Source organism: Fundulus heteroclitus, chromosome 8 (assembly GCF_011125445.2).
Source record: "Fundulus heteroclitus isolate FHET01 chromosome 8, MU-UCD_Fhet_4.1, whole genome shotgun sequence".
Classification (NCBI taxonomy): domain Eukaryota; kingdom Metazoa; phylum Chordata; class Actinopteri; order Cyprinodontiformes; family Fundulidae; genus Fundulus; species Fundulus heteroclitus.
In genome coordinates this window covers 5,393,977-5,418,425 of record NC_046368.1, presented here as the reverse complement: position 1 = coordinate 5,418,425, position 24,449 = coordinate 5,393,977, and the positions used below count along the sequence as shown (strand labels likewise).

The 24,449-nt window shown below is 41.0% G+C and overlaps 2 protein-coding genes across 7 annotated transcripts; both read right to left on the bottom strand.

Annotated features, from left to right (window-relative positions):
- Window positions 1-5,891: 5,891 nt before the first annotated feature.
- LOC105936586 (lysozyme C) lies at window positions 5,892-11,210 on the bottom strand. Of its 3 annotated transcripts, none has more exons than XM_036139984.1 (5): window positions 10,997-11,210; window positions 10,368-10,613; window positions 8,419-8,577; window positions 6,387-6,465; window positions 5,892-6,281 (listed from the first exon to the last, which is right to left on the bottom strand). In XM_036139984.1, the coding sequence occupies exons 2-5, from the start codon at window positions 10,495-10,497 to the stop codon at window positions 6,212-6,214; spliced, it is 438 nt and encodes a 145-aa protein (XP_035995877.1). In that variant the 5' UTR covers window positions 10,498-10,613; window positions 10,997-11,210; the 3' UTR covers window positions 5,892-6,211. The 3 variants fall into 3 exon arrangements, with proteins under 3 accessions (XP_035995877.1, XP_035995875.1, XP_035995876.1); XM_036139982.1 differs by lacking the exon at window positions 10,997-11,210 and having other exon boundaries at window positions 10,368-10,537; window positions 10,568-10,852; XM_036139983.1 differs by lacking the exon at window positions 10,997-11,210 and having other exon boundaries at window positions 10,368-10,853.
- Window positions 11,211-13,331: 2,121 nt separating this feature from the next.
- Window positions 13,332-23,568, bottom strand: LOC118563895 (lysozyme C-like). 4 transcript variants are annotated; one of them, XR_004931512.1, is made up of 6 exons: window positions 23,344-23,568; window positions 17,047-17,205; window positions 16,810-16,885; window positions 16,617-16,712; window positions 13,812-13,965; window positions 13,332-13,732 (listed from the first exon to the last, which is right to left on the bottom strand). XR_004931512.1 is itself a non-coding variant. In XM_036139987.1 (5 exons), exons 1-4 carry the CDS (start codon window positions 23,468-23,470, stop codon window positions 16,646-16,648), a joined length of 429 nt encoding a protein of 142 aa, XP_035995880.1. In that variant the 5' UTR covers window positions 23,471-23,568; the 3' UTR covers window positions 16,152-16,372; window positions 16,617-16,645. The 4 variants fall into 4 exon arrangements, 3 of the variants coding, with proteins under 3 accessions (XP_035995880.1, XP_035995878.1, XP_035995879.1); XM_036139987.1 differs by lacking the exons at window positions 13,332-13,732; window positions 13,812-13,965 and adding an exon at window positions 16,152-16,372; XM_036139986.1 differs by lacking the exons at window positions 13,332-13,732; window positions 13,812-13,965 and adding an exon at window positions 16,153-16,421.
- Between the last annotated feature and the right edge of the window lie 881 nt (window positions 23,569-24,449).

Here is a 24,449-nt window from a genome sequence, read left to right as displayed (position 1 = left end):
CAAAAAAAAAAAAAGTAACTTAAAAAACAGCTTCCTTGCTAAAGCTGTGAGTGTTATGGCCCACTGCTGAGAATCAATGAACCAGCAGCCCAGGTCAGGATCTGTTACATGTTTACCAAGACGCTGCCGCTTCTACTGATTCCTCATCTGATAAAGAAATATTAACAGTCACTCAATTTGCACCCTTTTAGTTTCTCAGGGAGTGTTTGTTTGATGCTTCTACAGAATCCCAAAGTTATTTGCATCATTATATAATGTCATTATGGCTTCATAATGACAATAAGACTCTTGTTTCTATGACAGGGGTGTCAAACTCATTTTGGTTGAGGGGCCGCATTCAGCTTAATCTGATCTCAAGAGGGCCACACGAGTAAACTCATTGCAAGATTAAATAGAACTAATAAATGTGGACTTGTTGTTGATTTTTATATTAAGTTAATTTCCCTTTTACACAATATATTATGAATAACCTCAGCGTTTTTAAGAAAAGTATGTGCAATTTCAACACTACTTTTACTCAGTTAAACATTTACTGCAGTGATTATACAATGTTGAAAAACATTTATTCACATTTTTTGGAACTTAAAAACACTGTCCTGCATGACAAAATACATCAAACAGATAAAAATTAAGAAATGATTTGAATTTTTCCACACCTGAAGCTTAATCTGCTAATTAAAACACAGCGCCCCTCGTGGACAATATAGGAACTGCGTACTTTCAATTAAACGAAGTACATGTTTTTTTCAATGATTGTTTTATCATTCTCTTCCTTTAATCTTGTCCACTTGTGAAAGTCAAATCTGATGAGCTCTTTGTGGCATCTTATTGCCACATTGCCAGACAGGACATTGGGGGGAAAAAAAACAAAAAAAAAAAACATTTTTTTTTATAACGATAATGCATTTAGCCACAGGGCCGGACTAAATTGTTCGGCGGGCCGGATCCGGCCCGCGTGCCGTATGTTTGACACCCCTGTTCTATGATGTGGAGGTAAACGCTGGGTATGGAAGTGAGATAACTCTGCTGGTGATACCAAACACTGACAGGGAGCTGGCTAACGCCACCAAGAAATAGGATGTTGATTAAAAAAATGGATTAGATCTTTCGGTGTGATTTCAAAAGATCAGGGAACTAACTGAGAATTGCATCCTGCATCCAGACGACAAAGCCTCGCTGATAATACAGAGAAACGTCTCTGCCACCCCAGGAAAAAGGAGACGAACCAGCAGAGAACCCAAAACCTCCTTCACCCCTGGGCCCCACCCACCTGCCCACTCTCCCCACTCTCCCCACTAAGCCCCGGTGGACTCTCAACCTCAGACCAGTTCACGGCGGCCCGTTTTACATTTATCAGAACTGATCGTTTCCAGTAAAAACTCGGCCCCCTGATACGAAGTGGTTACAAACTCTCTGTGCAAACACATGGCACAGACACTAAACAGATAAAGAGACAGAAGTAAATAATTACATTTAAAATCAGCACACAGGCCTTTTAGCTGGCTTTATTAAACATTAGATCTTTTGATGTAACGTATTTAAAGGGGGCCTATCATGCTTTTTAATGCCTTTTCACAAAGTGCAGAACTTGTGAGGAGGACAAATAGGACATTTAAATCCAGGCTTAAAAAGTGCATGGAAGAAACAAAGAGACCATGGCCAGAGTGTCTGGACTTAGTAAAACTGTACATGAGAATAACTCCAACGAGCAGTGGTTTGACTCAGTTTGAAATAATATATGGCAGACCATATAAATTACTGCTGTTCACAATACAGACACCACCTAAGGAGGAAGGAAAAACTCTAGCAGACTATATGAGAGAAATGTTGCAGTCTAAAAAAGTGTCCAATGCAAATTTACTGCCAGGAGAACCTTTGTCTCCACAGGATCCACAAGCAGTGAGACCAGGAGACTGGGTGTTCGTCAAAATCATCAGAAGGAAGGACTGGGCGAGTCAAAGTTGGGAAGGACCATTCCAAGAGCTCCTGACCACGCCAACAGCTGTAAAGATCGCTGAAAGACCTTCCTGGATTCACCTCAGCCACTGTAAGTTACAGAGAGTGTTAAACACCTAAAAGGTTGGAACATTGGGGAAGTCCGACTTCAAAGGGGTTTGGTTTTTTAGGGCCACTCGTCTCGACGTCGGTGAAGAAATCAACTGATCCCTGATCTTTAGAGTCCTGGGTAAAATTAACATCTCTGTTAACCTAACAAAAAATGGCTGCCATGAAGATTTGGCTGGGAAATCTCCCAGACCATCACCCAGAGAACTTGTGGCAGATGTATGTGACGATGTTGGCTGAAGAGAAGAACATGAGTAACTGCTACGTATGCTCAGTGATGCCCAAATCCACCAGACAACCCACCCTGTATGCTAAGAGCATGCCGGCAGGAGACGGAACGTGTTTCCTGAGGACTGCCCTTGCACCTGTGTTTGTTTCTGACCACACTGTCATCATCTCAGCTCAAGCTGTGAAGGAAAATCATCCTTCTGATAGGATGAAAAGAGAACTCAGCTCCAGCTCAGTGTTCCAACGCCATGATCCCATGTGGGGTTCCAACGTTCCCTCTGAACATAAGCACTGGAGCACAGGGAGTAAAATAGGACTTTCACTTTCCCGTGGTTTGAAGTTGGTAAATCTATGCTGATGATTGAGACATTGGACTACAGAATGAAGACTCTAGTGAACATGACGATGGACATCAACAAAGGACAAAACAAACAATTAAGTGAAATGCGATTAATGGTACTGCAAAACAGAATGGTTTTGGACATGTAAACTGCTAGCCAAGATGGTGTATGTGTAAAGATTGGAATTTCCTGCTGTACGTACATTTCTGATGTAAATGAAACTCATATTACTGAAGCTATGTCTGCTTTGAAGAATCTGCAACAAGCAATGTCCCAGGATGTTGTTCCTCTAAGTACGAACTTTCTCTCCTGGTTCTTTTCAGGATTGTGGTGGCATCTTTTACTGAAAATAATGACACCCAATATTATTGTTCTTTTTATGTTGTGTTTTTACTGCTTGTGTAACCCCATGCCTAAAGTCTATGATTGCCAAAACTATGGGAAATGTAATGTTTCAATATCAAATGCTTTCACAAATCCCTCTTGAAGATATACAACCTGTAGTCTAACTTTTCCCTTGTTAAATGCTTAACCAAATGACAGTCTCATTGAAAATGCAGAATGCAAGAAAAGAATACTTGAAGTAGGTTAAGTTAAGCTTTCAATAAAATGATTTAAAGGGGGGAAATGTTAGGAAAATGTGAATGTAATCATTTTATTTTTTATCAAGTTACAGCCATTTGGTTTGTTTAAGAATTTGCTTTCAGGAAGGGTTTTGTTGTATTTACCCCTAGGCAGGACTAACAAATGGTTCCTTCTTTGCTTTTATAACCTCCTGACTGTTTTTAACCCCCATGCTGTAAATTCCTGAAACTTCCTGACCCAACCCTCCTGACCCCCTCTTTGATGTGTGATAATAAAGACAGAAGGACAGAGATGACCCGGCGCAGACGTTCCTAAACCTTAAGGGAGTGTAGTTCTCTGTTTGGGTTCCTCTGTCCTTTTCTATAGAAAATGTCTAAAACTTGTGTTGTGTGGTTTTCATTCTAGGATAAAAGGGGTTATCTTTAATAACCCTATCACCTTGCTTTGTTTTTTTTATTTTTTTCCTTTCCTCTGTCATGCGGCTTCTCGTCATTTGGACTGATACTCGGGATGTTTTTATTTCCGTTCACCTATTACAAATTCATACAGTAAGATGTTTGAGAAACTGTAATGTCTATCAATGTGAATGTATGTTACCTGCCCTAGCCCTCAGGTGTTCGTGTTGACAGTTTGTATTTGTATGTTCAAAAATGATAAAAAAAAAAAAAAAGCTGCAAAAAAAGCTGCAAAGTGGGAGGAAAAAGATTTTCCTCCCACTTTGCAGCTAAACTGTACTTTGTGTTGCTCTGTCCCAGCGGTATCAGTCTGAGGGATGCCGCCTTGCCCCCCCACGCCAGAATCAGACCAGCAGCTCGTTAGCAACAGGAACAGCAGAAAGGAGAACTCAGGTGATTCAGGTGAGTTAAAGCAGGGATGCATCTATACTGTTCAGGGCCCGGAGGCCCCCGGGGGGCTCAGAATGACTACAAAACACAGAAGTTTGTCATTTATGGGGTGTGAATACTTTCTGAAGGCTCTAATTCTTCACATGATACAACAGAAGGATCAGCTGCGACGAGACGGGAACAAGTTAATTCAATTTAATTATTTATATAGTGCCAATTCATGAAATATGTCATCTCAAGGTTCTTTCCAAAGTCAGACTCCATCAGATCCTCCAGGTTGGTGAGAAAGTTTCCTCTCTAAGGAAACCCAGCAGGTTGCATCAAGTCTCTCCAAGCAGCATTCACTCCTCCTGAAAGAGCGTAGAGCCACAGTGGACAGTCGTCTGCATTGTTGATGGCTTTGCAGCAATCCCTCATACTGAGCATGCATGAAGCGACAGTGGAGAGGAAAACTCCCCTTTAACAGGGCGGAGAACCTCCAGCAGAACCAGAACCAGGCTCAGTGTGAACGCTCATCTGCCTCCACCCACTGGGGCTTAGAGAAGACAGAGCAGAGACACAGAAAGCACAGAAGCTCACATTGACCCAGGAGTACTTTCTATGTTAGAGAAGACAGAGCAGAGACACAGAAAGCACAGAAGCTCACATTGACCCAGGAGTACTTTCTATGTTAGAGAAGACAGAGCAGAGACACAGAAAGCACAGAAGCTCACATTGACCCAGGAGTACTTTCTATGGTAGAGAAGACAGAGCAGAGACACAGAAAGCACAGAAGCTCACATTGACCCAGGAGTACTTTCTATGTTAGAGAAGACAGAGCAGAGACACAGAAAGCACAGAAGCTCACATTGACCCAGAAGTACTTTCTATGGTAGATGGAATCAATGTGTGAACGAGTGAAGGTGGCGATGGTCCGTTTTCAGGTTCTGCAAAGCGTGAACAAACGGATTCTATCTGATTGGCCGTTTAGAAACGCCGCTGCTGATGTGGTTTCACTTCTCCAGCGCCGCAGAGTTAGTTCCCGTCCTGTTTGGGTTTCTGTTCTGCTTGTTTTCCGTCTAGATGTGCTCCACCTGCTGCTCTTCCTCCTGCAGCTGTTGTCAAAGCTTTTAAGTCCAGAGAAGGTGACACTAGTGTCTGTTTTTTTTTTCAGTCTACTTGTTAGACTGTAACTCACATCTTAGCATCTCGCTTCTTCTGCTTTTTTTTTTTTTAAACCTAGCTTCTGTGCAGAGGTTATGAAAATTAGAAGTCCATTGAAAAGTATTTCTGCATAAATGCATAAATTACCACCCGCTTTCAGCAGACGGTATTTTCTTCACACATCAGCATCACACCAACAGCGCTTATCTTTAAGGAACCGAACCAACTTCGTTCTGACTTTAAAGCACGTGTTCAAAGAAATTCTCTCAGTAAAGCTAATTTAGGGTCAGGCCTTTCATTGCACGTCATTTTGTAATTGGAAAAACTCTGGTTTGCACACTAGTGAGTACTTATGGCTTAGTGAGTTTGGGCCTCAGTAACTTAAGTTTTAGTGTGAAGTTCAGACTGAAGTGTCAAACTAACAGCAAGTCAGACCAAGAACGACGACGGATGGATGGATGTTCAAACTGCCATCCAGTTGCATTAAATCTCTGATTTACTGCAATATCATCAGCCAAACCTAATTTACAGACTTTACATTAATAACATTTGGAAAGGCATCATATTTCCCCTGGTAACAAATGAGTAAGCAGAATAATTCAGGCACGTTCCATTTCTACGCTGATGATGCAGTTATACATCGTCCAAAAAAAAATGGCACCAAAAGTAGAAAATACTGCAGGCAAACATATTACTGGATTTATTAAACAAAGCCATTTAAAGCAGAAATTTCAAAATTCATAGTCAAACACAGATGCAGCAGCAAAAACAAAGTTTATAAAGTTGATTAATTAAAATTTTAGAGAACAAATAATGAAGACCTTAAGTAACAAAAATCACAGATCTTTGTGAAGAAAATCAACATTTAATTTGCATTCACCAGCACAGTAAACGTACCACATCTCTTCTGATTGTATGAGAAAAGATTTAAGGAGCTTTAATGAACTTTGATCAGCTGTCAAGGCGGTTTCTTCTTCCTGTAACCGTGCCGGTTCACAGAAACCATTAATCCAGGCCGCATCCGGCCACATATTTACTCACATCCTGGTTCTTACAGTGTACCTGCCAGCCCACCCTGTAAGCAGACAAATAACAACGTCATCGGCACGCACTGCTGAACAGTAGCCATCATACATTTCTGGTCACATGGTCGGTCACATGGTCGGTCACATGATCTCACCAGGCTGCGATGCCTTGGGGATCCAGGACGACTCGTTTGGCGCATTTGATGGCCGCGCTCACGTCATCACTCAGGAGCTCTTTGACAGAAAAAACATTGTTGCTTTTATTAATGTGTGTGTTTAGATAAAGTACAAAGTCTGTTATAACTTAAATGACTTTTTAAACAACTGAAATGCGTTCAATAGAAACATTCCAGCTTAAACTTCACTGTCAGAGATACGATCTTATTTTGATTAATTTGAATTGAACTTGATCACAACTGGTGCAAACAGAGCTGCCCTTCAACTGGATGCAAAAGGATTTTATTGGCTTTAACGGGACTGGATCTATTTAAAACCGAGAGGACTCAATTAACCCAAATGGGACTGCAGTTATTTCAAATGGACTGCCATCATGGAATAAACGGTATTAAACTAGGCCATATGTGGTGATTCTGGTTCAACGGGATAAGTAATCATGTTAAATTCCAGCTTCCTACATGCCACAGGTTGATGTGCCCCTGAGCAACACACTTAGCCCCTGAGTTGCCTACATGTCTGTGTATTGATGTATGACTATCAGCATTTATAGTGAACGTGGCTCTGATTTAAAGAGCTCCTAGTTCCATTTACCTTGTTTTAAGTGGAATAAATGAGAAGCATTTAACCTGAATTGGCTCAAACTGAGTTGCACCATAACATGCAGGGATGTGGACAAAAATGGCTTTTTATTTGTTGTTGAAACCAGGTTTTGGATACTTGGGATGAACTTTATTAGCCTCGTGAGACCATCCTGATCTCGCGAGCTTTCAAGGTTTCACTCGCAGATCAGTCTGGCTACTCTCCGTTAAAGAAAATTTGGAGCCGTTCACCAAACGAACGTCCAATCAGCGTTGGCTTTGAGGCGGGTTGAGGTGTGACGCAACAAGAAGCGCGTCAGTTCAGTCTAAAGAACATGGCGGCTTCAGCCAATGAAACTAGCGTTAGCGTGGCTATCGAGCAAGTTTTATCGGAATTACAGAGTATTTCTTTGCTGAGCTAACGAGCCTTTACCTGCAGCAGCAAGAGTAGCTTGGCTTGTGGTTGTGTTTTCGCATGTTGACGAGTACGTCATATGCTTCGTTGATCTGATTGGTTTATTTGGCCCGTCTATCACCAACATAGGCCAATCAGCTAACCAGTATTTTCGCCCCTTCCCAAAATTACTTCAACGGAAGGTTTCCAGATGGATATGCGGAGCAAATCTATCTGGCGGAGTCAGGTTAGAACTTTATTCGCTGCAAAAAGGGAACTAAAAGTAAGTAAAATTATCTTGAAATTAGTTAATTTGTCCTTGATTTGAGCAAATAAATAAGATTATCTGCCGATGGAACAAGGTTTTTACACTTAAAATAGGAACAACTTATCTAAATCATCCTTTTTCTAGTGCATTATATCTAATTATCTTATTTCAGGGGTCAGAACACTCATTCCATTGGCAGATAATATTATCTACCTGCTGAGATTAAAGACAAATGCACTAATTTCTAGGAAATTATACTTACTTTTAGTTCCCTTTTTGCAGTATTGAACCAAACTGTTTGGAACTGGAAGAAATCTGATAAAAGGACAAAAATGTCCAGATTTAAACTATTTATCTAAAATAAATTAAATCATAATTGTTCTGACTTAATGGACAACTCTGACTTGTACTCCAAGCTAAGATGAACCAACTAACTGAATGGGCTTAAAGTGAACTGTATTTACTTTTGATTAAACTGATTTTAGAGGAAGAACTTCTGTATTCGAACATGATTTAATCTCTTCTTAATAAAACAGCATCCTTCTCTTCTATATTAATCTAACAATACAACTTGAACTAAACCAAAATAGACAAGCGTTTCGTTAAGGCAGTCTAAAATAAAGCTAAATGAGGATAAACGGCTGAGACAAGGTGCATTTCCAAGGCGTCTGTGGGAAACTCAGCATGGTTTGGTATTTTCCGCTCAGCTTATTTTACCGCACGTTGAGGAATTATTGCAATAATTTAAAAGCTGGTGTTTCATCACTCACGGCTGCACATGATGTGGCATCCGTTGGCCGTGCGGATCTGGGTGTCGTTGCACCACCAGTGGCTGTTGATCTGGAAGATGCCGAAGTCGGTGGATTTGTCTCTGTTGTGGTTGATTGCTGCGGTGTTGAAGCTCGACTCCCAGTAAGTCAGACAGACCCCTGAAGATGAAAACGGTAAAAAATAAATAAAAATTAAAAATGGCACGGGGAGTGATTGTGTTATCAGGCAGTAACCGAAGCATCCAACAGTTAAAACAAGGGAAGGTCAGCAGACATGGATGAAGACCTGTTACTCCTGAGGCACACTTAAACACGCCATGAGTTATTTTACCACTGTGCCTTTAAGAAATTACTGCCAACCATCTTAAAACTAGATGACACCGCAGTTACTGTCAGCGGTCCTGTTGGTGCCTAAAAAACAAACTTTCCCAACAGGTCAGCAGCCTTTCTTCTGCCAGAATATTTATTAAGATCGTACAGGGAGAGCGAGGCGTCACGTTGGCACAACTAGTAGGAATGTTGCCCTGCAGCAAGAAGCTTCTTGGTTTGAATCCCAGCTTTTTCTGCTGCAAAAAAAGAACAACAAATACTGTATTTGTTGGACCATAAGGCGCACCGGATTATAAGACACATTAAATATTCCCCCAAGTGTGTAAAATCACTTCTCTGCATCAACAGCTCTCTATCCGTCTCTATCAGGAGGACAGAGTAGCTGGACTACACTGCCCTGTTTCTAACATAAGGCCATAATAAACGTAACTTTTATATTGAATTAACTTACTAGGTTTATTGTTGCTAGCGCGTACTCCAGGCTGCCTTACATGAATGCACTTCTAGTTTAGACATTATAGGCAGGCAGTCTGGTAGACAGCTCAGAGGTCCTATCAGGTAGTGACACAGTGTACCGTAATGCTCCTAATATTCACTGAGCGGAGCGGCTTCATTGCTAACCAAAGTCACACTAACACATTTTAACAGATTTTTGAGCACATTGTACCACATAAAATCAGTCAGTAAACACAACGGTAATTATAGATAAGGCCACCATCAATTTTTGAGAAAATGAAAAGATTTTAAGGAGCCTTATAGTTCGAATAATAAGTAAAATATTCTTCATATGAGTGTATTTGTCCTTGATCTGAGCAGGTAAAAAGCTGCCATTTCCTGATCTGTGAAGGCTTGGATTCATCTACCTTACTTTAATTACATGTTCCCCTTTCTTTCCCATTTTGAGGAGCAACAAAGAGGAACTGGACCGCCATATCATGTCATATATGAACCACGGGAAAAGTTTCTGGACACTGATCAGCTTTGAAAAAAACATTTAAAGACTTATTAGTGTGCCAATTGTTGTGGAACCAACACATTTTGTTTTAAACACTAATTTTTTATTAAAAATCTCTAAATAAATGTGCTCAAACTGAAGAATATATATTTTGATGTTCCTTTCTCAGTATAAGACTGTTGCTGCAGTGAAACATTGATTTATTTTAAAGGAAAATGATCCGATATTCTGGTCTGGTTTAAACTGACCAGAATGTGATTTTTGTGTATAATGTTGTAAAAATTATAAAAGGAAATACGTGTCTGCTAATATTGGTAGTATTTAGCCGTAATTGTTATTCAATCACTTTTAAATCAAGATTAAAAACACATTTGTTAAGGATTGCCTTCGACTGTTCAAGTTAAACTATTTTACTGAAACATCATTAGTTTAAGTTTGTAGTCCAACTGTTTTAAATGTTTGCTTTTAGTTTCTACTATCCCGTTATTTATTTTGTTTCTACATTTTATTGCAACTTGCTTTTTTTCTGTTTTATTTTTCCTATATTTTAATCATGCAAAGCATTTTGCATTGTCTCTGCACTGAAATGTGCTATAGAAATAAATTTGCCTTGCCTTGCCTTGCCTGATACCAGTGTCTCCAGTAGGAGCAGGATTGTACTCACAGTTGGCCAGGCTGATGCCATGGTATCCATCCATCCCATAATTCTTCATAGTCCGCGCCCACTGGCAGCGCTCGAAGACTATCCCATCGACCAGGACCGCCACCAGCAGCAGAAACGCCAGGCTCTTCATCGTGTCCTCTCTCCTGAACGGGGTCCAGAGACGGTTCTGAGTCCGATTGTTGCAGCAGAAGCTCAGCAGAAGCTCAGCAGGAAACTCTGCGGTTCCTAAATCTTCACTGCGGTCAACTTTCAATATTGCAAACACAGAAGAGCAGAAAATATCTTTTACTTCCCCAAATTGCTGCTGTTCTGCTTCCGTGAGCTTCTGATCTGTGTGTTCATGGTTCTTCTGGTTTGGGTTTTATAGACGGATGACTTCCTGTAAAAAGAAATCCCCTTTTTTCCAGTCAGCGGTTGGCTGCTGGCGGTGAGGGGCCCCTTCACCCTGGATGAAGGCCCCGCTGCACGCTGCACAGCCCCTGAGGACGCTGCTGGATTGCTGCACATTTTGGAAAACCTTGTTCAGTTTCCAGGAAGTCCTGACTCCTGCATTACATGCCCTGATAATTTCCACACTCTCCACCTTCTGCATGTCTGCAGCACCGTCCCACCATGAACAGACCACCTACCTCAGACCGTCTAATCACCGGATCAGCGTTGGAAAGTCACGGCACTCCAGCAGAGCGCTACCTGCGTGATGAGCTCATAACCGCAGCGTGACGGCCGCCCGGCTTGAAATTCCTGATGATCAAGTGAAACGGGCAGGTGTGTGCAGAAGAAGGTGGGGGAGGGGGTTGAAAACGTTTGCAGGTGGATCTAAAGATAATCCTTGTTTTCACGGATTGTCTTCATGCTGTAAGTCGGCTTCAGGAGCGAATGCACGGTTTACTGTCCCGGGTCTGGAGGCGTCAGTTGGGAGGGGGATGATGGCAGCACTTGCATGTGGATCACGTTCTTATTTTTAAAATTCATTAAAAATGTATTTAAAATTAAGAGATCTAAATAAATAAATCTGGGGGTTGGGTCTTTGAATCCTCACAGCCACTGTTGAGCATTTTTCTCATGGATAAACCTCACAGACACAAGTTCACGCTCACAAACACCTACAGGTGGATCCAGGTGCTTACAGACTCACTTCTATACGGAAAAACCCCGTTATTATCTTCAGCTGTCACTTTATACATTTCATATTAATTAATACTGTATATTCTTCAGTGATGGTATCAAGTTGTTGGTTGATTGTACCTGTAATACTTTATCATTTGGTTCTGCTGTTCTTTTTATATCTCTCTTTGCAGGTGTAGAAGCAGACTCTGAGGATGTTATGTTGCTCTCTCCCTCTCCTCTTCTTTCTTTTTTCCCTTTTAGGCATTTTGTCCCATCTGTTTCTCTCCTTTTTTCCCCTCTCCTATCTTCTTCTTTCATTGTCCATTTAACATAAAAAGAGACCTAAATAAAGTGGCCTTGATTTTACTTGGAAAGACACGCTGCAAAGTGCTGCGAGTCGGCACTCGAACCTGGGACGGCCACGTTGAGGACAGAGGCCTTTGAACACAGGTCACTGCCTTTAAGCTCAGCTTTAACTAGTTCTAACATTTATTTATTTATTTGTTTAGTTCTTTATTATTCATTCATGTAATGTTCACTCCTAGCATTTCTTTCATGTTTTTCATGTCTTCCATAAAAATCCTTTTGTGACTGGATGATCCTGGATGGTCCAACATTATCTTTATGAGCATGTTGGCTCAGATCACCAGTGCAAAAACCACGCAAACAGCCGTTTGTTAAACTCGTTAGCTAATGTCGGAGTTTTGGTGCTGAAGTAAACACATGATTCTGAAAGTAATGATTGGGAAATCTTCCCCAATTTGGTGGCTTTTAATAGATTTTTTTTTCCCAGTATGAGGAAATCACATAAAAACCAAAAGTAAAAAATTTGTGATGAAGCAGAGCCGAGTCGTAGAGCTCCGTGGTGAGAAATCTAATAAAAATGCCTCCTGGTTTAGTTTTAACCATTGTTTCTGTCTTTGTGTCTCCCAAAAGATCAATGATCCAGAACGTTTCAGGTCCTGTTCCTTTATGTGACCTTGCATCTTCTTTGCCTGCTTGCAATGTGACTTCCATAAATTGGTCTAGGAAAGTAAGGAGGTCTCCAGGTTGCAGCCATACAGTCTAATCGTTTAAAGTGAATAACCCTATATAACCTGCCGCCACAACCAAACGAAAGCAGAGGTTTGGCAGAGAAATTAACAAGGAAAGTTTAAAATAGCTTATTTTTAATGTTTCTTTTATCTTTGTTTTAAGATTGGAAGCTAGCAGGCTAAGCCGCTCGCTAGCATCCTAGAAACAAAGCTCTGCTGATGTGGTTTGAGTCTATTTTTACAGGTATAACAAACTTTATTTCTAGAGGGATTTTATACAACAATGGGATTTTAATGCTTGTGATGTCGATCTGCTCAATTATGACCAAATAGAGCTTAAAATTCCTTTTAAATTACCACTCAATGTCTGCTAGCACAGCGCTATTAGCCTCCCAAATCACTTACTGCTAAAACCCTAGTAAACGTAACTACGTCGTTTAAACATAATGCTGGTTTTTGTCTCACTCTGCCATCATTTGATGGTGTTATGAGCGTTATTATAGCATTAATAGGGAGCATTAATGTAGATTAAGAGGTGTTTTGTGTAAATCTAAGGTAAACTCAAGCTAATGTAAATGGTGGCTACAGGAAGTGACGTCATTTCTGGGCCCTCTAGCGTTTGAGTCTAATTACTTCCTGGGGAAATAATTTTAATAATAAAATCAAGTGTCCCAAGGGTTATTGTTTTTTTTCTTTAAAATATTATTTCCTCAAATAGTGTTTTATCTAACTTGGATTTGGGTAAATTGGTTGAAAAGACATACCATTTACAGGTATAACCATACCTCTCAACTTTTGACGATAGTTGAGAGTGAGATTCTGGTGAATAAACAGACTATAACTTCTTTAATAACATTCTTTTACAACAAAATGAACACACACAGTCCCTTAACTCTTATTCACACACAGCATAAGTTACTCTGTATGTGTTTTTATCTTTTATACATCTTTATGAATCATGTTGTATGTGCTCGTAGCAGTTTTTGCTTTTTTAAATCACAGCGTTTTGGGGCTCCTATTTAGAACATGCAGGCTCCAGTCCGGCCATTTTCACAGTCATTATTGATGATAAGGTGCCATCCAGTGCCAAGCTGTTGCTGCTCTTTATCTTGTTCATGCCAACCATAGAAAAAAACCTCTCTCTGCATCAGCATTGGAGTGGGGAAGTACAAGAACAAGTCGGGAAATGGTGGACAGCCGTTTAAATCTGTCCATACCAGTCACCTTTGAAGAAAAAAAGGTAAACCAACAATTCCTAATTAGTAAGATCTAATTTAGGTACATATGTACCCACATTACTTACCCTATTCTGAAGTGATGACATGGTCTCCCAAAAACCTTCAATGTCAAATGCTACAGGATCTGGTATTGGGATGTCCATTAACTGATAGACAAGAAACTCCTCACTCAATCGGTCTTGCTCCTGAGGCCCATGGAATGGAAGCAGATTTGGAAATCTATGAAGAACAAAAAGTACAAAAAAAACCCCTAAGATTTTGGGAGGAAGAACGAAAAGAAAAACAACAGGATTTGTGCATCCAGTGTGTACCTGTTCACAAAGTACAATGCATCATCAACATCACAATCAGACCTCTGCTTGGGGTCCACAAACACGGCATGCTGAAGCAAATTTTGCCAAGACATACTCTCAACTGCTCGGACCAGAAAGCCTAACCTGACTCTAGCCAGATGTATGTTGCTCCGCCTAGCTTCACTCACATCCATCTGGGACCTCTCCCATAGAGAGTGATTTCTCCAACCAATTTTATTGTCTAGCCAATCAGGACGCAGGGCTGGAGTTTCATAGATGTGACGTAGTGGAGAAGCGACCATGAGACTGTTTTGATTCAGACAACAATGGCGACTCGCATCGAGGAAGCAAGCGTTAACATTGATGCTGCTATTTCTTCCATGTTGTCCAATCTACCTAATATTGTTTCATTAAAAGAACATCAGAGAACGCCTCTGAAGGCTTTTGTTGGTGGAAACCATGTTTTCGCCCTTCTCCCGACCGGATTTGGCAAGTTTTGTTTTCCGGGGCGCGCCCGTGGCGGAGCTGTTAGCGGTTAGCGTGAACCATATTAGGAAGCCTTTAGTCCTCGACGCGGTCGGCCCAGGATCGACAGGCGCTTTGCCGCCTGTCTTTCCCCCTCTTACTGTCAGCTCACTGTCAATAAAACGCGTGCCACTAGAGCTGCAAACACATAAAAAAAAAAAAAAATTGTTTTGTTTTTTCCTGCGTTGCTCTCACAGCGTCACGGGTTAGCTTCGCTGTGAGTGGTTGAAATAGCACGTCGATAAAGATGACAGACAAGTGGCTTATCCAATCATATGCAAGGATTTTTGATAAGGCCCAGCCTTCAATAAAGGCAATTCCTATGGAGAGGTCCCAGATGGATGTGAGTGAAGCTAGGCGGAGCGAAATCCATATGGCTAGAATCAAGTTAGAAAGCCTTTTGCTGCCTGCTGAAACACTTCAGCCCGGTGTGTTGTTATATCTCCAGCACAACAGGTAAACACAAAGTTCCAAGTACCTGAGAAAACATTTGGTTAACTGGGGCCATTACATGACAAAGCGCGGCGAACTGCCGTCGGCCCTCTGCGATTCTATGTCACAGGATGTGATGTCAGGCGGCCATTATTGCCCAAATATGGGGCAATAATGGCCGCCCCCATTATTGATCCAGATGACAATTTTTGGTTTTATTTTCTTATTGATTAACACTAAATTCATTAAATAACCACAGACGTATTAGTTTTAATTATAGCTAATGATCCCCTGATTTTTCCTTGTTGGCCGGACGCCCCCTTTAATAAATCAAGTGTCCCAAGGGTTATTGTTTCTTTCTTTAAAATGTTATTTCCTCAAATAATGTTTTATCTAACTTCGATTTGGGTAAACGGGTTGAAAAGACATATTAAATATTGTTCTAAATTAGTTAAGCTAATTTAACCTAATTCCACATTCTTTAAGATGAACAGTAGTTCTTTAACTTGGATCTGCAGTGAACCAGGATTCACTGAATCATTCTAATGACGGTTTTCAGCCATTTTATTTGTCCTTTTTGTTTCTTTTGTGTGTACATAGTTCCTTAGCTTATCTTTATTTTGCTTAGTAGTTTTAGTTAAGCCTAGTAGAGAGGATTTGTTGGTTGAAATATAGTGTTAGTATAGATAAACAGCATTCCATAGTGATATTAATTTTATTTGTATTAATAAATTCTTGAACTTGAGGAGAAGTTGTCACTCCTTATTCTATATGTGTGCAGAGTTTGCTGTTTAAAGTGTTCAAATTTTCCCTTTCAACTACTGTTGTGATATCAGCTGTCTGGGCTGATATTCACCACATAATACCAAACAGACGAGAGTTATCTATTAAACATTAAATAACGTAAAAAACAGTGTATAATGGCACAACAACAGGGTAAACACTAGAACATGAAGGAAACAACAACCATGAAGGAGAGGATCTGACAACAACGCCACAAAAAGGAACACACAGAGTATTTATCAGAGAAAAGGTTAATTTTAAAACTGAATAGAGACCAAAAAGAAAATCAAGCATATGTGGATGAATACAGAAGCAATAACCATTGATTTCTTTATTTTTTATTTATTTGTTTTTACAACTTAGTCACGTACAAAACTAAGTACACCCTGATGGTTGTTATGGCGATTGTACTGAAACAACAATTTCCCTCTGGGATTATTAAAGTATTTCTGATTCTGATGGTTCAAATCATCAATGAAAGCGGTAGATGTGAGAGTTTGTGCTCTACTGGTGGGCATTAACACAACGCTAAGATGGAAAGACATCAGCAATGGTCTGGGAAGGGTTCAAAAGTCATCTCCAAGTCCATCATCCTGCAGAGAGAAAGATTGTCCCCGAGAGGAGAACGTCTCAGCCGCCAGCCTTCCCAGGAGTGGACATCCCAGCAGGTTGAGCCCAAGGTGAGAGCGGGACCAGAAACCCAGAAGAGGATGTTGAAGGTTTCTGCTAACCCCTGGATCAAGCGTGTGTTCGTGTTGTTGTTTGTTCTTTTACGTTTGATGTATCTTCTAAAAGTTACAGACTGAACAGACAATTATTTCAACCCGCCGGATTAACCTTTATTCAGATGTTCTGTCTCTTCCAGGTCAGACGTCGCAACCGGTCAACGTGCCGTTTAAGTCTCTGCCCTTGCAGTTAGAAATCCATTTGTACCTGAAACCAGAAAAAAGCATTTTACCAACAAAGGTCTAAATGTAAGTGTCAAAGTTATCCCAACATCACTGATACGGCACGCGTCACATGACCGCACCATGCTTCGAGGCCTTGAGGACCTCTGACGATGCGTTTGGCACAGCAGATCGAATCGCCCACGTCTGCCATGAGGTCTGTGAGAAGATAAAAAAAACAGAGAACTTCTTCTTTACAGTCAAGTCGTAACTACTCCAAAACATCCTCCTCCTCTCTCTCTTTTAAGCAAAGGTTCAAACACCGTCCATGATGTCGTGTTGAAGTAAACTCTTTCTCAAAGGATTCAGCTGTTTCTTACCGCTGCAGCTAATCCCACAGCCGTTGATGGTTTGGGTCTGACCGTCGTCGCACCAGGCGGCGCTGTTGATCTGGAAGATGCCGTAGTCAGTCGAGCTACGTTTGGCAGGGGTGGTCGCGTTGGTATTGAAGCCGGATGAGTGCTCGGTCAGACAGACCCCTGCAGATAATCAGGAAGGACAACGTTACCCGGAGCGCCAGGACCTGGAGGTCAAGTTTCAGATTTGCTCCGGTTGTGGTTCGAGTAGCTGTTCGACAATCATCAGGGAGAGAAATGTGAGGCTAGAAAACTCTGACATGTTATGTGGACTTGAGATTTAAGTTGGCTTACGGGCATTTTTGATTTATTTGAACAGTCCTTATATACGTAGAAAGTTATGTGTCACCATAGCAGCCAAGCATGAAGAACAATGAGGGGTTGAAAGCTTATGATGAAGATGATCTGTGATTAAATTCTGATATGTAGAGGAATTAAACGTCTGAGAGGAATCATCAAGCAGTTTAGCTGCAGTTTACCACTTTATCATCCCCCGTCTCCAAAATGAGCGTCTGTTGCTGTGAGGATCGCACATTCTAACGTTAATTAGTTTTTTTATCCCAACTTCTGCGTACGCAGGTTTCAGGCCTCATCTGGTGCGTACGCAAGCTTTATATGTGTTTGCGTACTTCCTGTTTGCGGTAAGGCGTATTGTGTCACTTCCTGTTGTTGCTGTGTTAACGACGGCGCTTTGCTCCAGGCTCTCTCGCTTTCTATCTTTAAACCTCTTTGCTGTAACATCTGTTTCCAAACATAAGCACTTTTAAAACATTGTCTGTGGCTGCTCATCACGTTTGGGAACTCCTCGTGTTTCACACGGTTTGTTCTTTGGCGTGATAATAGGGCGCTAGCCTAGCTTTAGCCTAGCGCTAGCCAAGCCTTAGCCTCATAATGGCTTCTCCGTCCCTGACTAAGTCTCCTATCTGCTGCTCTCTGTGTCAGATGTTCAGTTATTCCTCTGCCTCCTTTAGTGACAATGGTACATGTAATAAATGTGGTGTTTTTGTAGCTTTGGAGGCGAGGGTGTCAGAATTGGAGTCCCGGCTCCGTGCTGTTGAAAAACCAGCTGATAGCCGCTCTTTTGCTAGCGCGGAGCCGCATAGAGTAACTTCACGTAGCGAACCTAAAGCAGTAGCACCCGAGCAGCCTGGTAACCAGGCTGGCTGGGTGACAGTTCGTAGGAAGCATAGCTCTAGATTACAGACCCCAGATCACCACCAACCCATCTGCGTTTCTAATAAATTTTCCCCTCTGAGCGACAGTCTCGCCGAGGAGCCGACCTTAATTATTGGCAGCTCCATAATGAGAAATGTGGCACTAAAGAAACCAGGGACCATAGTTACATGCCTACCAGGGGCCAGAACAGGCGACATAGAATCCTACCTACAACTACTGGCTAAGGATAAGCGTAAATACCGCAAAATTGTTATTCACGCTGGTGGTAATGACACCCGGTCACGCCGATCAGAGGTCACCAAAGTTGGTGTTGCTTCGGTTTGTGAGTTTGCTAAAACTATGTCGGACTCTGTAATTTTCTCTGGTCCCCTGCCTGATCTGACCAGTGATGACATGTTTAGCCGCATGTCATCATTCAACCGCTGGTTGTCTAGGTGATGTCCTGAAAACGACGTGGGCTACATTGATAACTGGAGAACTTTCTGGGGAAAACCTGGTCTGATCCGGAGAGACGGCATCCATCCTACTTTGGATGGTGCAGCTCTTCTTTCTAGAAATCTGGCCGGATTTATTAGTCCTCCTAAATGCTGACAACCCAGGGTCCAGACCATGAAGCAGAGCCGTAGTTTAACACACCTCTCTGCAGCTTCTGTACTGTTACCCACCCATTATCCTATTGAGACGGTGTCTTTCCCTCGGCCAAAACTTAACAGATCAAAAACTGATCTAAAAGGAACAAATCATAAAAATCTAATACAAATCCATACGGATCACTTTGAGCCAAAAAACAAAAGAATTAAATGTGGTCTATTAAATATAAGGTCTCTCCCTCCGAAGACTTTGTTAGTTAATGAATTGATTTCTGATAAACAGATTGATTTGTTTTGTCTCACAGAAACCTGGCTACAAGAGGACTACGTTAGTATAAATGAGTCAACTCCCTCCAATTATTCAAATTTCCACATTCCCAGATCTGTGGGAAGAGGAGGAGGAGTGGCAACTATCTTTCAGTCTGATTTATTAATTAGTCCCAGGCCAACTAATAATTACAGTTCTTTTGAACATTTAACCCTCAGTTTCCCTCATCCAAACTGCAAAGCAATAAAACCTCTTCTGTTTGTTGTTTTGTATCGTCCACCAGGCCCTTACACTCAGTTTTTGGATGAGTTGTCAGATTTCTTATCTGATTTGGTGTTAAATACTGATAAGGTTATTATAGTGGGTGATTTAACATCCATGTTGACACTGAATGTGATAACCTTAGTGTAGCCTTTAAAACTATCCTAGATTCAATTGGTTTTGCTCAATATGTGCATGAACCGACGCACTCTCGGCTCCATACTTTAGAGCTTGTTCTGACATATGGCATTGATTGTGAAGAATTAACAGTATTCTCTCACAACCCTGTCCTGTCTGATCATTTTTTAATAACATTTGAGTTTAATCTAACTGAAGTTCTCCACCCCCAAAAGAGGGTTCCATTATAGTAGATTTTTATCGGATAATGCTGTATCAAAACTTAAAGAGTCTGTCCCCTTTTTAATATCCTTAGTATTGCAGAAATGCCCTGTAGATGGCAGCATTGCTGTTTCTTCCCATTCACAAATCGATACCTTTGCTAACAATGTGACTTCCTCATTGCGTTCTGCATTAGACAATGTAGCTCCCTTGAAAAAGAAGGTGATTATTCACAGGAAGCTGGCTCCTTGGTTTAATTCAGAGCTGCGTTCCTTGAAGCACAATGTTAGGAAATTGGAGAGAAAATGGCGCTCTACACACCAAGAGGAATCCTACTTAATCTGGAGGGACAGACTATTGTTGTATAACAAGACCCTCCGCAGAGTTAGAGCAGCATATTTTTCATCATTAATTGAAGAGAATAAAAATAATCCTAGATTTCTCTTTAGTACAGTTGCCAAACTTACCCAGAGTCATAGCTCTGTTGATCCATCCATTCCCTTAGCTCTTAGTAGTAATGATTTTATGGGATTCTTCATAAATAAAATTGATGCCATTAAAAATAAAATAATTGGCATCCTCGCAAACATGATTACCTCGTCCTCAGTAAGTGAGGCAGCATTGGAGGAATCCTTAGAACCTGCGCAGTGTCTGAACTGTTTAGAAAGCAGTAGAGCTTTCTGAGCTATCTAAAATTTTAGCTTCATCTAAACCTTCTACCTGTATGTTAGACCCAATCCCAACCAAGTTGTTTAAGGACATATTCCCTTTGATCAGTGGCACTATTTTAGACATGATTAATCTATCCTTAGTAAATGGATATGTACCACAGGTTTTGAAAGTAGCTGTTATTAAACCTTTACTTAAGAAACCTTCTCTTGATCAAGATGAGTTAGTAAATTACAGACCTATATCTAATCTTCTTTTCTTATCTAAAATTCTTGAGAAAGTAGTTGCTAATCAACTTTGTGAACATTTACAAAGTAATGACCTACTTGAGGAGTTTCAGTCAGGCTTCAGAGCTCATCATAGCACTGAAACAGCTCTGGTGAAGGTCACTAATGATATTCTCATGGCCTCAGATAATGGACTTGTGTCTATACTTGTCCTGTTAGATCTCAGTGCTGCGTTTGATACAGTTGATCACAATATTCTCCTACAAAGACTTGAACATACTGTAGGGATTAAGGGGAAAGCATTAGGCTGGTTTAAATCTTATCTGTCAGACAGATTCCAATTTGTTCATGTTAATAATAAATCTTCCTCAAACTCTAGGGTCACCTGTGGAGTACCACAGGGTTCAGTCCTTGGACCAATTCTCCTTACTATATATAGGCTTCCGATAGGCAAAATTATCAGACAGCATGGGATTAATTTCCACTGTTATGCTGATGATACTCAGCTATATTTATCCATAAATCCTGATGAATCCAATCAATTACTTCGACTGCAGTCATGTCTTGATGACATCAAAAGCTGGATGACTTTAAATTTCCTGCATCTAAATTCTGACAAGACCGAAGTTGTAATCTTTGGGCCAGAGTCCTCAAAAAATAAACTTCTTAACCAATCACTTAATCTGGGTGGCATTAACCTGGCCTCTGGTAATAAAGTAAAAAATCTTGGTGTTATTTTTGACCAAGACATGTCATTTAAATCCCATATTAAACAGGTTTCCAGAGTTTCCTTTTTTCACCTCCGGAATATCGCCAAAATTAGAAACATTCTGTCCAGGAGTGATGCTGAAAAACTGGTCCATGCATTTGTTACTTCAAGGCTGGACTATTGTAATTCTTTACTATCAGGAAGTCCACAAAATGTAGTTCAAAAGTCTTCAGCTGATTCCAAAATGCTGCGGCAAGAGTTCTGATGAAAATCAACAAGAGGGATCATATTTCTCCAATTTTAGCTTCCCTTCATTGGCTTCCTGTTAAATCAAGAATAGAATTTAAAATTCTTCTTCTAACGTATAAAGCCCTTAATAATCAAACTCCATCATATATCAGAGCTCTGATTACCCCGTATGTTCCTAACAGAGCACTTCGCTCTCAGACTGCAGGTCTGCTGGTGGTTCCTAGAGTCTCTAAAAGTAGAATGGGAGGCAGATCCTTTAGCTATCAGGCTCCTCTCCTGTGGAACCAACTCCCAGTTTTGGTCCGTGAGGCAGACACCCCGTCTACTTTTAAGACTAGGCTTAAAACTTTTCTTTTTGACAAAAATTATAACTAGTGGCTCATGTTACTCTCAGCTACCTTATAGTTTTACTGCTATAGGCTTAGGCTACTGGAGTATATCAGGATCTAATTTTCTCACTCTATTGAGTTCTACTGTTCTTCAATTATGCATTATGTGTTGTCATTTCTGCTTTAACTTTCTGTTCTCTCTCTTTTCTCTTCATAGTAGGTACACCTGGTCTGGCGTTCTGTTAACTGTGACATCATCCAGAGAAGACGGCTCACCCGCTACTACCATCTAATGTAGAACAGATTACTAGATCAATGTGTGCTTCTGTGCTTTTTCGTCTCTCTTGTTGTGTCTCTGCTCTGTCTTCTGTAACCCCAGTCGGTCGAGGCAGATGACCGTTCATACTGAGCCCGGTTCTGCCTTTTTTTTTTTCCTTCCCGCTAATGGGTGGTTTTTCTTCCCACTGTCGCTTCATGCTTGCTCAGTATGAGGGATTGCAGCAAAGCCATGTACAATGCAGATGACTCTTCCTGTGGCTCTATGGTTCCCCAGGAATGAATGCTGCTTGTCGGGACTTTGATGCAATCAACTGGTTTCCTTATATAGGACATTTTTGACCAATATGTATAATCTGACCCAATCTGTATAATATGATTGAACTTGACTTTGTAAAGTGCCTTGAGATGACATGTTTCATGATTTGGCGCTATATAAATAAAATTGAATTGAATTGAATTGAATTATAAAATGAGAGGGCTGGTTTCTGCCCAGCTGGGCTTCTTTTCTAAAAACCCCGGTGGAGTTTTAGAAAGAATTCACCAGCAAACGAAATCAAAATAGTCGTTCTGTGGCAGAAAAGAAAAAGCACACACGTCTCAACTTTCTTAGCAATGTGTGTGGCTGACGGTTGCTGCTGGCGCCAAGATTTGAGCTGTTTTTTTTTTTTTTTTATCAAGGTGGGCGGGTTTTATGTTCAGTCAGATCTGGCAACCCCGGGCCCTGCCTAAAGGCGCATGGAGCAGAGGGCAAAGCTTCTGCCTTTCAGCAGGTTTGATTTGAGAGGCCAAAGGATTTGTTTTGCCGGCCTAAAACTCAAGCCGTTCTTAAACTTAAAATCTGTCCCAGAGTAAACCATCTGCACAATCTGACCAAAAGTAAGCAGCAGTCAGTGACATTTGTTAACGTCGGTCTCTGAAAAGAACACCTATCACTGAAGATGAGAAGCCAAGCATACGAAGTATTTCAGTTTTTATTCGTTATATATTATAATATTGATATATTTGGCCAGCTGAATGGACCTGTACTGCCCTTGAAGCCCAAACTGGACAAAGACCTCGATGACCGAGATGCTAAAGCTCACGGAGAGCGGGACAGACACTGCGACAGTGGAAATGAAAAAGAAACATGTCTTATTTCTTATGCTGGAGATGGTTTAGTACTTACAGTCGGCCAGGCTGACGCCACGATAACCATCCATGCCGTAGGTTTTCAGCGTTCTCGCCCATTCACAGCGATAGTAGACTTTGGCGTAGGCCACAGCCACCAGGAGCAGCAACAGGAGGTGCTTCATCACGACGGTCTCTGCTGGACGCAAGGTTTTCTCTTCTGGTCAATTTCTAGTCAATGTGCTCCCCTTGGAGTCCCGTCGCTGATTTATTCGGTTTCTAATCTGACTGAACGTTGATAAAATAAACAGTAAAAGGAACAGAAAAACATGAAGCTTGGATTTTGGACCCGGTATCAACATGACTTAAGTTTAACCCTTGATGTGTGTTTTCCATGTAGAAACAGATCAAGCTGAGCCAAAAAAAAAAAAAAAAAAAAACTGCACAGGTCTGCCAAAAATGATTGCACCATCCAGAATCTAGTGAGATTCTGATAAAATGCGACATGTTTTGATCAAACATACCAAGATCAGAACCAGCCTCTGTCTGCAGACCTGTAGGTCCAAATGTTTCCACAAATCAGAGGTCAGGCTCGTGAAAGTTCTCCATAATTATAGTAATAACGACATTTGAAATAAACCTGTAGAGCATCTTATTAGATATAAGCAATACCAAGCAGGATTTACTCTGAACTGCTGGGTAAAAGTCTGATAAACTAAAATAATGTGGACAAGTTCTACAGACTGAGGATTTTTGGTCTTGGTGAAAACCGAACGACGTCAAAATCATCTGGGTCAGTTCCCCTCTGCAGAAGTCAGACCTTCTTCATCTTTTAGGGATTTGAATCAAATAAATGCGGCATGTGAAAAATAACTCTTATTTTAACAGCTCTTCGTAAGATGAGAGCTGGTTCTGTGCAACCGTTATGCACTCAAATGTTTCTTTTGAGACAATTCTTGTTTTCCACTACAGGCTCTAAACAAAAAAAAAAAGTAACTTAAAAAACAGCTTCCTTGCTAAAGCTGTGAGGGTTATGGCCCACTGCTGAGAATCAATGAACCAGCAGCCCAGGTCAGGATCTGTCACATGTTTACCAAGATACTGCCGCTTCTACTGATTCCTCATCTGATAAAGAAATATTAACAGTCACTCAATTTGCACCCT